This window comes from Caloenas nicobarica, chromosome 11 (assembly GCF_036013445.1).
Source record: "Caloenas nicobarica isolate bCalNic1 chromosome 11, bCalNic1.hap1, whole genome shotgun sequence".
NCBI lineage: Eukaryota > Metazoa > Chordata > Aves > Columbiformes > Columbidae > Caloenas > Caloenas nicobarica.
In genome coordinates, this window is record NC_088255.1 from 20,482,261 (window position 1) to 20,497,188 (window position 14,928).

General features: G+C 41.1%; 1 protein-coding gene across 1 annotated transcript in view; it reads left to right on the forward strand.

The window, feature by feature from the left end:
* Positions 1-571: 571 nt before the first annotated feature.
* The window catches only part of EEFSEC (eukaryotic elongation factor, selenocysteine-tRNA specific), a 111,919-nt gene continuing 97,562 nt past the window's right edge, over positions 572-14,928 (forward strand). The window contains exon 1 of the mRNA XM_065642914.1: positions 572-874. Within this exon, the coding sequence (XP_065498986.1) occupies positions 589-874 (286 nt within the window). The 5' untranslated portion in view covers positions 572-588. The remainder of the gene's footprint in view (positions 875-14,928) is intronic.

The window sequence follows — 14,928 nt, forward strand, 5'->3', positions numbered from 1 at the left end:
TGGCCAACCTGGGCCAGGCTCTCACCACCCTCAGGGGCAACAGTTTCTTCCTCATGTCTGGCCTGAATCTCCCCTCCTTTAGTTTAAAACCATCACCCCTTGTCCTAGCACAACAGGCCCTGCTGAAAAGTCTGTCCCCATCTTTCTTATCGGCCCCTTTTAAGCACTGAAAGACGCAAGAAGGTCTCCCCGGAGCTTCTCTTCTCCAGCTGAACACCCCAACTCTCTCAGCCTGTCCTCCCAGCAGAGCTGCTCCAGCCTCGGATCATTTCTGGGGCTCCCCCAGCCCCTCTCCAGCAGCTCCGTGTTTGTGCTGAGGACCCAAAGCTGAACTGACGCAGATTTTAGCGGCTTTCACTTCATACCTGTGGCGGTGGGAGCACGCACTGCGTGTCAGAGCCGCTCCGCACACGGGGTGGCCGCGTTTCTCTCCCACTTCGCGTTCCTCCCGCCTGGAACCGGGGCCGGGCCGGGTTTTCCCGGGGCCGGGCCGGGTTTTCCCGGGGCCGAGGCGGCGGAACGGCGGCGCCGGGGTCCGCGTTGCCGCAGGGGCGCTGTGGGGCCGGACCGGCGGGTGCAGCCGCCGCCATGGCCGCCGTGCCCGCGGCGCCCCGCGTCCTCAACGTGAACGTGGGTGTCCTGGGCCACATCGACAGCGGGAAGACGGCGCTGGCGCGGGCGCTCAGCACCACCGGCTCCACCGCCGCCTTCGACCGGGCGCCGCAGAGCCGGGCGCGGGGTATCACCCTGGACTTGGGCTTCTCCTGCCTGCGCACCGCGCTGCCGCCGCAGCTGGGCCCGGGGCCCGGGGAGCTGCAGCTGACGCTGGTGGACTGCCCGGGGCACGCCTCCCTCATCCGCACCATCATCGGCGGTAAGGGGGGCAGCGGGGGCGGGCCGGGAGGCTTTTGCCGGGTTTCTCGGGGCAGTCCCGGTGCTTCGGAGCGCCCCAGGGCCCGGTGTGAGGGGAGCGGGGCCGCTGCTGCCCGGGCCGGGGGCGCCGGTGTGAGGCCGGGCCCGGGGTGGCGGGTTTTTCCACGGGCGACGCTTGTTCGGAGCTGCCCCTCAAATAAAATACCGGTACTCGTAAAAATAGCACTGTGTGAATTCTGCAGGTGCTCTTCGGGCAGTCAGATCTGCTGTTTCCTCACGCTTAAAAGTAGTTTTCTTCATAGCGTACGGTGTTGTGGTGTGTTCTTTTTCGTGTGGTGTTTTCTTTGTTGTTGTGTTTTAGTTTTGTTTTTTCTTGGTGGTATTTAAGGGCAACATTAATTTCTTCTTTCTCGCTTCTAAAGCTGTCAGGAGTTGTTCCCCGTGCCTGAGGCTGTGGTGTATTTGGATGTGCTTGTGCTGTGTTCTTGGAGAGACTGGGAGTTGCTAACATGATAATCTTGTGTTTAGAAATAATTTTGGGGACTTTGGTAACTTTCCATTTTAGTCTTTGGAGGTGATATTGGAAATTTAATCTAGTTTGCGTTGGAGCTCGTTTTGAAGTAGTTCACCTTGTTCTATGAGAAATAACATGTCCCCCTTCCATCTCTTGCAAGAAGTGTTAGGAGGTGGTTGGTGCTTGATTAGGAGTATGTTGGAGCCGCAGCTGTTTAAAGTGGTCACAGGCTGAGAAACTGCAACTACAGGGACCTCAGAAAATTCAGTTTCTGTGCCTTTCCTCTGCTGGCATCTCTTTAGTGTCAGCGGTGGGTTTGTAATGCAGTAGATGTTCCTTCTCAGCCAGACTGAGGTTCAGACCGAGTTACTTTTCATGATGTGTGAGTTAATCCCCTTTTGAACAGGTGTTTTGTTTGCAAATGGTGTTAGCAGTAACTGCGTTGCATTGTTTGTATTTCTTTTGGGCAGGATAATGAACATTTGCTTCTTTCTTGGTTTCACCTGCAGCAGAGTGCTCTGTACCATTAACGTATGGGCTGCAGCTGCAAGGGAGGAGTTGCTGTGTGGTGAATTCCAGAAACTTGTGGTCTTGTAGTCTTTTGTACTTTACAATCAGCTGTCACTCTTAAATAATCATAAGCACCTGATTGTCTGCTAAAGATCAAAGTTTACTTTGGCAAATGGTAATTTTTCTTGGGTATACTGAAGAGCAACTTGTAGTTAGGGATTCTGTTGTGCCAGAAACAACTAATCTGAGTGGGGTAAAGTTCCTCATGAAGAAGACATGGGAAAACTTGGAAAACCAGCTTTTATAATTTCTTTAATGCTTATCTGGGGTGATTGTTTAATACATAGATTTCTTGTTGCTTCCTGTCGGTTTTATGAAGAACTTCAAAGCGTTTAGTCACAGCTGTCCACATTCGGGTTTCCTTACTGAGAGGCCACGCTGAAGATGTGGAGAGTGGACTGGACTTGGTGGTGTGATGGTGTTTTCTTCCCAGCAGAAATGATTATTTATAGGTAGCAATTCAGACACACAAGCATGTCAAGCTATTTTAGTTCCAGTGATACCAGATTACGTATTTTAGTGAAAACATTTGTTCATTGTGTCTTACTGCAATTCTGTGTATTAAGAAAGGGGTATAGACAAAATGCAGTGGTGTATTAATACTTAGCTTGAAAAGTTAGAAATTTCAGTTTTATGCTTCATAGCGTACATGTGTCTTGATAGTAGATGCTTTTTTTTTTTAACAACCAGGTTTAAAAGGTGAAACCTTAATGATAAAATTGATCTGTGCCTGTGGGACTATTAAAGTGTTCACGGTTTTTGCATGGTTTGGTGAAACTCAGATTGAAGTGTAGCATAGCTTGTATAACAGGATACATCCTTCAGTGTTTAGGTGTCGGTATTTCAGTGTTGCCAACTTTCCCAGCTCTTCAGAAAAGGAAAGCCAGGCCTCTCAGATAATGATACTTTAAAAATTCAGATTGTTTTCATCTGCTTCCTAATCATGAGTGTTGAGGGTTCATTATTCCAAGCATTTTCTTAGCAATTGGGAATGCTACAACTTTCTTTCTTTTTGATGGAACCTGTGATTTCCCTGTTACTACGGATTTTATGTATGTAAGGTTTTAAAATAAAACGTGAGCGCGAAGCGCTTTATCTTTTGTTTGTTCTGCACCTCAAATTTCTCACGCCTCTTTAAAATACTGCTCTTCTGAAATTAAGTCCTGTGGTAGCTGTAGGTGTGAGTTAACCCACCGTAAAACTGGAGATAGGAGGGCTGTGGGAAAGGGAGTGGGACATGAGGAATCGGAGCGCAGAGTGACAACAGAGGGCTCTGAAACAGCGTTCTTGAATGTTGGTCTTGTGCATGGAGCTTTTTTTAAATCAGTGGTGACCCAGGCTGTCTCCTGGTCCGGCTCCATCCTTTGTGTCATCTTTTCTGTGTTCCCACAGTGCCCTAAAGTTTAATTCCTTTGCTGTACAAAGCTGATAAATATGCTCGCAGATTAAAGAATGGGAAATAGTATTATTTAACACATTTCTGTATCTAGCTAGTTCTTGAACTGAATTTTTTCATGACTGAATCTAGTATTATGTTTTTGTCCTGCAATGCCAGGTAGTGCTTGACCTTGTAAATACTTCTCAGTCATTCACAAGATGCTTATTTAGAGACGATACCTTAGGATCAAATGAATGCAGAATATTTGAGCAGTAACCAAATGGATGGAAAATGGAAGTTGTATTTCATTCTGTGTGGCTACGTTTTTCTTGCAAAGCTTGTCCTTGAAAACAAAACATATCAAGTGTTAAATCAAAAGTGTTGACTTTGTGTGGTGTGTTTTGTTTTCATTTTTTAACCTGCGTGCTGGGAATTGAAAAATGTTGCGGACAGTTCTACCCAAGATGCTTTCTTAAAGTTTTACTGGAAGATGTGATAGGGTTGGAGTGGAATAAATGATAGGCACTTGACTTAGCACATCACAGCTTTCCCTTGTATTTAAACTGTGCTGGTTCATTCTTCGCCAGCAGACCTTTGTATGTCTCGTGTGGCGGGAAGGTATTAAGTTGTTGTGGATAGCTGTGTGGCTTGGCCTATGTCATCTATTTCTTTTTCTTTTTTTGAACAGCAAGAACAGAACTCTATTTTACAATTTCAGGACTTCTCCTGTATTAAGTAGTGCAACAAATACTGTATTTTAGCTCTTCTTAGCTGTCTTGCTAAATAGAGAAAACACACCCGAATAACTGAATTTTAAGCGTCAGTTCTTTAGCTTGTCACAAGCAGTAAGAAGCACCCACGTCAGCCTTATGCTTGCTTTCTGCACTGAAGGAATGACCGCAAAATGCGGTACTGCTCTTTTTATCATCACTGTTTGCTTCTATTGCTATAGAGATTGAGAGCGGTATTTTGTTAAAATTTCACACCACGATGGGGTGGTTTCTCTTATAGTCCTGTAGGGTATTTTTTTTTTTTAAGCTTTTGTTAAATTTTGTCACTCTGATTTTCCACGAGGCTGATGTTAACGTCGTCAAAGTAAAATAAGAGTTGCCTTGGTGTTTGTTTGTGGCAGACCTGTGTGTCCGGAGCGATTTTCCAACGGTGAGGGATGCCTGCGGAGAGGTTGTACGACTTAATCTTCCAGGAGAAATTCAATCCCCATATTTCATTTTAAGACCACTTTGCGTAGCAAAGTAGTTTAACCAGTAGCAGATTTTTTTTGCCTCACTGATGGCCAATTTCATGCCCTACAAAGGGTCAGCGCGCTAATGCAGGAGAACATGATTTACCTCATCCTGGCTTCCCCCACCCGCCGTGCAGGGATATACCACAGGGTTTATTTTAGGTGAGCTGTTGTCAGGCACCCTTTATCTGTTTGATTTTTGAGATGGGTCCTCAAAAGAACTTCTCAAAAATAAAGCTGTCTTTTTTTTTTTTCCTTTCCCCTTATGAAGTTCAAAGCACGGAGTCGCCTTGTAGGGTTTTAATTGGAAAGCTACGGCTTGACCCTGGTTGTCTAAACCTGGGGCAGGGGGGGAAATTCTGATGAACTTGTAGTTTTGTAATCCTTATGCCTGTCTGAACCTTTGACCTTTGTACTTTATAACTAGAGCTTCATTGTCATCGTTTGTCCTTGCAGTTTCTTTCAAAGCAAAGGGCCTTGTCGGTGTCTGGTTCCACTTTGCCGCTGTGTTCTCTTAAGGAGGGGTATTAATTCATACCTGATATGTTGGAGGGGCCAAGACTTTTGAACTTGCACAAGGGCTTGGGGAGGGGGAAATAAGCGTAGCAAAAGCTTGTCTTGCTGATGCAAATGAGTACAATGAAAACAGTCTTGGGAGATCAAGTGGAATGTGCTCTTTGTATCGGCATTCAAATTCGGTCAGCGCAGATTTATCTGTAAGATTAACATAACACAAAAGAAACCTGTATTTTTGTCACAGTTTGGTCATTTTGCTGAATTTGTTGTAAGCTTTTTAAGAAGGTTTGTAAACTCAGGATTAAAAATACCCTTCCCTCAGTGTCAACTTTTGCTTGTTGACACATTGTGAAGATGTGACAGTTCTTGTTTTTTCCATTCCAGGTGAGTGACCAAGTAGTTTTATAGTTGTAAAAGTGTGTATGTCTGGATGACTTAAGTTTATGTGGAGGCTCTTGCTGTTGAGAGCACATGTTGAAGGGAAGCCTGTTCTCTGGAGGAAAGAGCTTTGTGTTGTGACTGTTCTGGTCAGAGAAATCACTGGAGAGTCTCAGACTTTGGCTGCCAGCTTGAAGTGAGAATAACATAATAATGAACCTTGTGCTGATGGGAAAAAGAAATTAAAATACAACTCCCGTATAATGTAATTCATGTTCACGAGCCTTTATGTAGTGGCTGATGTTATGGAAGTTCTCATAGAATGGTTTGGGTTGAAGGGACCTTCCTGGCTCCCCCAGTGCCCCCCCTACCATGAGCAGGGACATCTGCACCAGCTCAGGTTGCTCAGAGCCCCGTCCAGCCTGGCCTGGGATGTCTCCAGGGATGGTTCATCCACCACCTCTCAAGAGAGTTCAACGAGCACCAATGCGAATGTTTTCTAAACCCTGTTAGACTCATTGGGTTCCTGGTGCTTGTACGTTGCTGACATAGCTTTATCTAAAAATTGCAAATAAATAAACTTTATTTCTGTAAATGAAAACACTTTGACCTGAAATTCAAGCAGTGTCTTTTTTTTTTTAATTCACTTTAATTTGGCTGGCACCTGATGCTTCTCTGACAAATTGAAGGAGTATTTTGACATTTTAAAATGAAACGCACTCCTTTAATTATGGAGCTCTGCATAAAGAAAAGGCAGCTGGTGTAAAAAATAATCGCTGCTCTAAATGTCGCTGTCGCAGCCCTGCAGTGCAGCAGAGGGCAGTGTTTGATCACCGAGGGGGACCTGGGGCTGAGGACACGGGGGGGACAGGTCAGGGCATGGAGTGACCTGGCAACAGAAACAGCATTAAGGAGAGGGCTTGGAACATAACTGCGGCTTAATTTCCCCGTTCCTAAAGAAAATATCCTTAGTGTTTTAAGGAAGGGTAGTCTTATTTCATCTATAATTTGCATAGTGATTTTTATATACCTTAAGCCATAAAAACGTATGGGGTGTTGTCTTGCATGTCACATGAAATACAAGTAACGCATAAGATGAAACAGCCAAAGTTGCCTGGGAGTGCTATGACTCCATCCATGTAGACAGGGCTATGGCTTTTATTTTATTGTTTTTATTTTACATTTATGGAAAGCTGATCTAGTTTAACCTGCAAAGCAAGTGGAGATGTGGGAAGCATGAAATTTAGTATATGGAATTATTTCTTTCGCTGTTTCTCCGTGTCATTTATTAACTGAGCAGAAGCAAGGTAGTTCTACTGAATCTGGTTTGAATCACATCTGTGTTATACAGGGTTTGTTGGGTGAGATTAAGAGTAGCATGAGAGTTGGTTTTATGTGTGTACCAGGGCACTTTAAACAGGAGTCTTCATGTGGAATTTTTATCTGTCGTGACTTTAATGGTTCTAACTTTCTGTTTACCGTGCATTGCATCTAATTTCCATGTGTATTAATGTTTTTTGAGTGATGTGACAGCAAAACTAGACTTTTATTCTATGCCCTCTTCTCCTCTTTTGACTGGGAGCTGCTTTCCCTATTAAAGTTGCACAGGTTCAATAATTTTCTGAACTATTTATCAACTCTTCAGTGATATTAGGGAGCAAAGCAGGAAGATTCTTCTTTTCCTTTGATGGGGTGAAAAGTTTAAAAGGAGTCAAAGTGCCATCATCTTCTGATCTCAAAAGTTATAGTGAATAATCACATTCTCTTCTTGTTAGAATCCTGTCAGAAATGTGCTGTTTCCTGTTAAAAAAATAAAACCGTGCATATCTTGTTCTGAAGATGTGATTTATAATGGAATTCTCATTCTTCAATGTAGCTTGCAAGCAGGAGTGGCTTTATTGAACCTTGTTTGAATGTTAAATTGTCTCTTGCTAGTATCGGAGAATTTTTCTGCAAAGCTTTTGGGTGACTGTGTATGTACTTGCTGGTATACCACAAAATTGTGCTAATTCACGCTTTGTTATTTGACACACAAACTTGACAACTTCTCAGGAAAACATAATAACTGAGCGCTGTAATGGTGCGAAGTCTGTTTGATCATTCTTCCTATTGATTTAAACCCAGGATTTCTTTGTTCCATCATACTGTGCGCAAGCATTCATCAAATAACCACACGCCCTTTCATTTTGCGTTTGCTTCATGTTTCTCGTTGCTTGAAATGATTTTGTAAGCTGTTTGGGAGAGTGGTCAAGCTTTATTAATCCATTTTTTAGATTTTTTTTAAATATCAGCTAATGTAGCGAAGTCAGAAATACCTGCCTAAAATCTAGAACGACTTGCTGTAAAACATGAAGCATGTTTATAGTTAAAGTAACCATTGTCAAAATAAATGTAAAGCACATTTTTCAAAGCAGTATTTTTCCTGGTGATGGATATGTGTGCTTGCTAAATAGTCCAGTTGAGCAATTGAGTGGTCTACTCATCAGCTAACTGGCTTAATAAGGTTCTACTGTATCTGTTCTACAGCTTGATTTAGAAGTTGTCTTCAATTTGTAGATGCTAGATATAAGTTGAATGATATGCTGCTTATGTACAGAACCCACTTTTAATAGCTAGTTTGGCTTGATGGAGACATGAACTTACCTTCCTTAATGTTTCTTTTTTTGGGGAGGGGGTACTAGAAGTAATAATATATATTCTTGGACGACTGTTGTAAAGTACTGTTTATCAAAACCCCTGGAAAAACAAAAATGCAGATGGAAAACTCTAGGTTGTAACTGTAAAGCAGACATGTGGCAGTTCTTTTAGCGAAGCAAGCAAACCGAACCCCTACGTTGTCGTTGTTAAAAGTCCGTTAAGCGGAATAAAAAGTTGTTTCTCGGTGCGGCAGGTAGTTGTTTTCTGTCTGGGACCCCTAAGGTTGGCTTAGGCTGAAGAGCAAGGGCAGATGCTCCGTGGGGTAATTTCCAGCTGGATCCCCAACTATTTTGTGTTCTGTGGGTCACAGCTCATAACGGAGCAAAATTGAGCGAGAGCTTCAGCAAAGAAAGACTCGAGCAGCTCATACGAGGGTTGCGACTGCAAAGATACTGTGCATTCTGTGAGAAAACGTTCTCTGTGCTAGCTGGAAAATTCAGATTAAATAGCCATTCTGAAGTACTTCCTTTAAACTGTTTGCTTCCAAAAAGCGTTGCAGGCTGAGTAAATGCCAATAATTCTTATTTCCCATCTCCTTATCAGTTATTCTACTAAAATGTTCTTGCACAGCCTATCTAATCTCTTCAAGTGAACATGAAATGGTTACTGTTGGCTTCCAATTTGAATTATGATCTCTGTTTCAAACTTAAGCTGATTAATCCTGTGTTAGATTGTAATTATCAGCATTACCAGCACTAGGGGTGGCTGTGGGCAGACAAACAAATATATGTATGTGTTGAATGTAACAGCAGAACAAGTTGGTGAATAGTGAAAGAAAAGGAAATGGAATAGAGAACATAACCAAAAATGAATAAATTGGATTCAGGAGCATTGTGGGGATAAAGGAAGACAAGGGGGGTAAAAATAAAAGTTTGAATTTTGAGATTTACAGGAGAAGTTGACCTGGATAAGAATCCAGAGAACAGATGATTCATTTGGGCTTATGGTTTTGTTTAAAAACTTATTTTCTTTTACTTCACACCATATAAGGATCTTGAATATTGTTTTGTCGGCTGCAGATCTGCTTTTTCTGCAGTGCCAGAAAAGTGAATTTAATCCAACCCACTGTAGCACTTTCTTGCCTTCTGTGCCAAAGTTTTCCTTTGTTTTGTGTCTTATTTGGGATGTATCATATGGTTGGCACATCAGAGCAGCTGGTACTCTCAGATCTCAGGTGCTCTTTTTAATTGTGGAACTTTGCCTCGATTTTTCTTTCAGCAAAGTTTCACTTTTTTCCCGTTAGATGTATTGCAGAGCAGGTGAGCATATTTTAGAGATGATTCCTGTATAAGTACAATTTGAAATGGTTTTTGAGAACCTGTTGGCTAAGGAAAAGCTGTAGATGTTAAAGAATTGTTGATAGGACTATCCCATTAATAAAACCAGGATAGGGAAGGGGGAATGTGTGTTCGTGTGTGTGGTGTGTTTTTTTTTTTTTTTTGTCATAGATGTTTATTTGCACTTAAATCTACTTTTCTCCCATTAAAGATTTCCCTTCTACCCGTATTGCTTTGGAGAAGCAAGTTTCCAAAGCATGCAAAAACTGTGTTTCGGAGAAAGAAACAAAATTATTGGCATTTTCTTTTTAGGCTCAAGAAGAGGGGGAGGGAAAATGGTTTCCTTGTATTTGCCTGTGCTGTTGGATGGAAGACAAAGCTCAGTCTCTCTTGCTGACTAATGTCATCATCGAGGCATTTTTGTTCTTTTTTTTTTTTTTTTCCCACAGAGCAATTTTGTCTCCATTGAGACCCCCACAGCCATTGGCAAGACCGTGGCCTGAGATTAAATCTCATGCTTGGGTGAAATTCTAATGACTGTAATTGTTTCCTCTTTTTAAGTCTGTGGTCCCTCCATCAAAGAGCGAGGCGGAAATTACGCGTTTGTCTTATAAAAAGGGAGGTCGCGATTACCTGAACCTGTGGTTGACTTTGGGAAGATTCTGTGTCATATTCTGGCAGTGGTTTTATCCACGCTGATGGCCTCGTGTGAAATGATTTAAAGTGTGGTTTAGAAAATATATATATGTTAAATTAATTGTGGCATGTCCCAGTCCTTGCTGGGACATGCCGGGGTCATCATCCCCGCTCCATCAGGGCCGCGGTAGCTCTTGTGTTTTGCTCACCTGTTGGAATAAGAGAGAAGGAAAAGCAGTAAGTGTGGGTTGAGGTTGGTTTCTGTGGATTAACTTTGGCAGGAATAAGCTCCCGACCCAGTGCAGCTGTGAAATAGCGCTGGGTTTTTGTGTCCCCCCGAATCGTGAAGGGCGCAGGAGCTCTGGGTTGACTCTCGCGCTTACTGGAGGTGTTTCAGCATCTTGGAGGGTTGCACCGGTATGGTGAGACTGAGCCCAAGTGGGGTCTGAATGTGGGTAGGAAAAAAAAATTACATGTGATTTTTATAGAGGTAGCTTGCCTGATGCTGCAAAATAGGAATAGACATGTGCATTGGTGGGACTGTACAATGGAAAAATTCAGATAAGTGTTTGTGCAGTTCTGTATGTACATGGCTTTGTAACCATACTCTCCTCTAAGTTCTTTGAAGATTTATGAAGAAAATCATGCACTGTGCATTAAGTACAAAATGTTTGGAGTTTGTACTCTAGTTTCCAAAGTATCCTTTAAAGATGTTGGAACTGACCAAGAAGCATTTCATCAAAAAGGAAAATGCTTCTGAATAGTACTTAATTTTGTGTCTAGGCTGTGTTTAGAGACTAAAACTCCAAAACTTTGTCATTCTTAAAAGCGCTCAGCATCTCGGAGTCTTCCCCGATCTCAGTGAGATGATGCGTGTTCAGTTTGGAGTATTGAAAAGTGCAGCAAACAAATAATCCCGAATGTCACCAGTGTTGGTCACCGAAAGGACCAGCTTTGGGTTTATCACATGGAAACCATGGCCTCTTGTCTGGCAATATTATAACTTTGAATAATGTGATTGTGTCTTCTTTTAAAAATTCCTTAAAGTCTGAAAAGTAAGTTTTTACACCAAAATCATAAGCGTAAATAAAATTCCTAATAAAAATATCTGAAGTTATTTTTGATACTGTTTATCCTTGCGTATGATAACAGCACTGCTAAACTGTCAGAGGACACGAGTCAGGCATCCCTAGGAAGGTTGTTTAAGGGAAATACTTTTGTTGTTTCAATTTGCTCGCTGTGTGATATATTTTCACTATGTGGTAGGGACCAACATGTGTGTTTTTTCTCCCTGTGTAGACTTTTCACCTGAGTAATGCCTGAGCTCCTCCTCCTGTTATTTGAAGTGCTGTGATAATTGTGGTGGTGTTTACCCGTGTGTTTGGCATTGAGTGCTCTCTGGGGGTTGTGATATCCAAGAACTGCAGCTTTTTCTGTCCAAAATTGCTATTTAACTTGAGTCTCTTGGGGGAGGAAAAGATTCACTTGTCTGTGGTGCTGTATAGTGCATCTAGGGACAATATTGAAGAAGTATATTTGGTTAAATTGAACTGTAACAAACTTTGCATGGTGAAAATACTCTTTTGGTTGAGGGAAGGAAAGAGTTTTGAACTGAAGCTAAATTCTTAAAGAGGGGGGAAAAAAATCCAGTGGCTGAAAATCCAGTTTTTACTGCAAATTTGTCTCCAGATGTGTTTTGATGATTGAGCCGTATTCACCGACGAACTGTGTGTGGGTGGTTTTTTTTTCATTATGTGTCCCTAAATATGTTTTGTTTTACGTTTTGAAGCTTTGTTTACTGTATGAAATAGTTGATTATTCTAGTAATAGCCAGCACAGCTTTTGTGGGGTTCAGTGTTTTCTTTGTTGTAATTTAAAGCCAAACAAATTAAACATGGAGATAAATTTAACTTTTAAAATGTAAGCCCCTCTGTCCATTTCTTTACTCAGCCTGCATCAAGAAAGTTATTTTGGTTACTGTACTTGTTTCTTTTCCCTTTGGATTTTAACGGTCTTTATTTTTGTCCCATTAAGAAAAGGGAAGACTAGGAAAACTGTAAAGCACGTGTAAATTGATGTCAAGTTTATGGGATTTTCTTTTGTGTATTTTTCATATAATTTGAGTCAATCCCAGGTAAAACCAGAATTTACTAATGTGAAATTTAAATTATTCAACAGTATTCTTTCAGAGCTTATACATACTGTTTTAAACCTTTTTGCAGTAACTTATGGACTCATATAAGATCAGTTGGAACAAAATAGTTAAAAGAATGTTTGAGGTTAAGCTGTCTAATATTTATTTTAGCAGCACATGATATTTCGGCAGCATTTTCACTTTGTATTGGACAGGTAACAACTTCATAGTGTCTCAAATTCAACTGTATTTGTTCTTATTATTTTACACTGAAAAATTTTGAGACACTAGGATGAAATTATGAAAATACACCCATTTTGGGATGCTGTTCCATTTGGGAGCTGTTGTGCTCTCTGTGAATACTGATGCTTTTGCCCCTGTTTAAGTGCCCCTTTATACACTGTTTGTTCAGAAGTGGAATCGGGAAGTTTTGTGAATGAGAAATGTGTTTGTGTTAAGAGGATGCTAAAGGAGGGTCTGGTGTCCCCTTAAAGAAAAATAAAAACGAAGTTAGAAGCCCAGTACAGCATAGAGGTGCTAAGAGCAGCCAAAATTAAATATATTCTGGAAAATATGGTTTGATAAGTGATAATGATTGCTGCAAAATATTTAAAATGCCTGAGTTGTAACCTCTGTTAGCTCTGAGCAACAAAAAAATGGAGCTTTGACCACTGTATTCTTCCTTGGTGATTTCAGCATTTCATTAAGCAGTGATTAGTACTCTTCAATTAAGCGTTCATTTATCTTGGTGATGCATTTTCAGTTAGAGATAGTGTTGGTTTGCTGAGTTTGGCTGATGTTTAGCAATTTCAGCAGATTTTTTTTTTTTCTTTCCATGTAAGAACATGCAAGAAAGCAGTGGAGGGGTTTATAGTTTCGGTATTGTTTTTAATGATAATCTTACCTGTTTGGGGGGGGTGTGTGTTTTAGAAGTGGTGTTTTTTTTAAAAAAAAATTATTTTAATTTTTCTTTTTTATTTAGAAAAGTGGAAGGTGTGGGTTATGTGTTTCCCACCCCTCGTCCATGTAGAACTTTTAGAAATTCTGTTCGGAATTCCCTCCCCAGGCTCTGGCCGTCAGTGGTTGAAGGTTCAGGGCAATAACCAGCGGAACAGGCTCATCTTGGAGCCTGCGGCTGAAATGGATTTTTCCCCACATTCACAACCCAGGAGTTCCACAAATGAATTAAAAGATTTTTTTTTTTTTTTTCCCCCCCCTTAAGGAGGGTGGAGGGAGAAGTAAAAGAGGAGGGACAATGTGGTGGGAAATGGGGCTGAAGAGCAATTTCTTGATACTTGTACGCTGTCCTTTCCTGTGGGAATAAGAGGGAGGAGAAAAGAATTGTCGGACCTTTAAAAGCTGCTTTTTTTTTTTTCTTTTTCTTTCAGAACTGGATTAAATGTGGGTGGGCACTGGTGGGCTGAGGTAAGGTGGTTTGTGATGGTGAGTCGGGTTGCTGATAGTAAGCTGCCTTCGCTTCACTTCTGTTTCATGTTTTTTCTTTAAGATGATGTATTCGGTTTGCTTCCAGATTGACCGGGAGAGAAGCTTGAGTTCTAGTTCATTAACGGAACTGAAATGGATTCTCTGCCTGCCCAGCGTTGCTGCAGAGGGAATAGGTGGTTGCTGCTATTTTTTTGTGCCGAAAACTTCAAAGCTTTCATTTTGCTAGTAAAGCCCTTTCTAAAACTGATGTACTTTGAGATGTTGCGATTTAATTTTCCGTAGGCCAACAGAATGCAGCTCTTGAAGAGAGGCAAATCTTCTCATTGGACGCTTAACTCTTATTTTACTGAGTAACAGAGAGCGTTGTGTGTGTTTAAAACATGGTGACTACAAATTAATGATTTTTTTTTTTAAGAATTTTTTTTTCCCTTTGTGGTCTTTCGGGTCTCCCCCCCGCCTCCAGTGTGTACCTTGCTTAACAGGACACTCCTGAGGGAAAAAATCATAGAAATGGATGCTGGTATTACTTTATTAAGGGAGAAAAAAATTTAAATACCCATTTATGTGTGTGGGGTGTTTTTTTAAATTTCCATGTAGAGCAGTCATTAAATATTTCATTTTCTGTACTTGCACTGCTTACCTTTTTTCCTCTTCATACGCTATTTCAATGTTATATTTTTACAAAACGGCAAGATATTTTCCTCAAAAGCAGATTAACTGCGACATTTTAAACGTAATTAATAAAAAATAATTTATTGAAAGTGCTTTGAAGGAGCTCTTTTACCAAAATTTAATTTAAGCCTACAGTAAATTGTCGGTAAGAATATACTTAATAAAGTTCCTTTGTATTTCTCTTCCGTTGTTATTATATGGCTCTTCAACAGCAGTTGTCTCCATTGTTTGATATCAAGACCGAAGGAGCTAGATAACAAGTGAAGCGTATTTACTTAAGATCATTTAAAATGTAATTCTCATTTTGAGTTTTCCATTTCTGGTTCTGTAATTCTATAATACTACTTATTGTCAGGAAGTTTCATTTTGTATGTGCTGTTCTCTCCAAGCCTAGAAGGTGCGAATGGGAAACGAGACCTAAGGACGTGTGGAAAGAAATAGCTCAGAATATAAAAAAAACTCATACAAGGCAAAAGCATCTAAGAAAGGGTTTCCGTGAAGAGGGCAGTTTGTAATTTTTAGATATTCTTGATAAATTGTTGATACTGTTTCGTATTCTTGCTTAGGAAATTCTTCTCTTGTCACCAGAGAAGT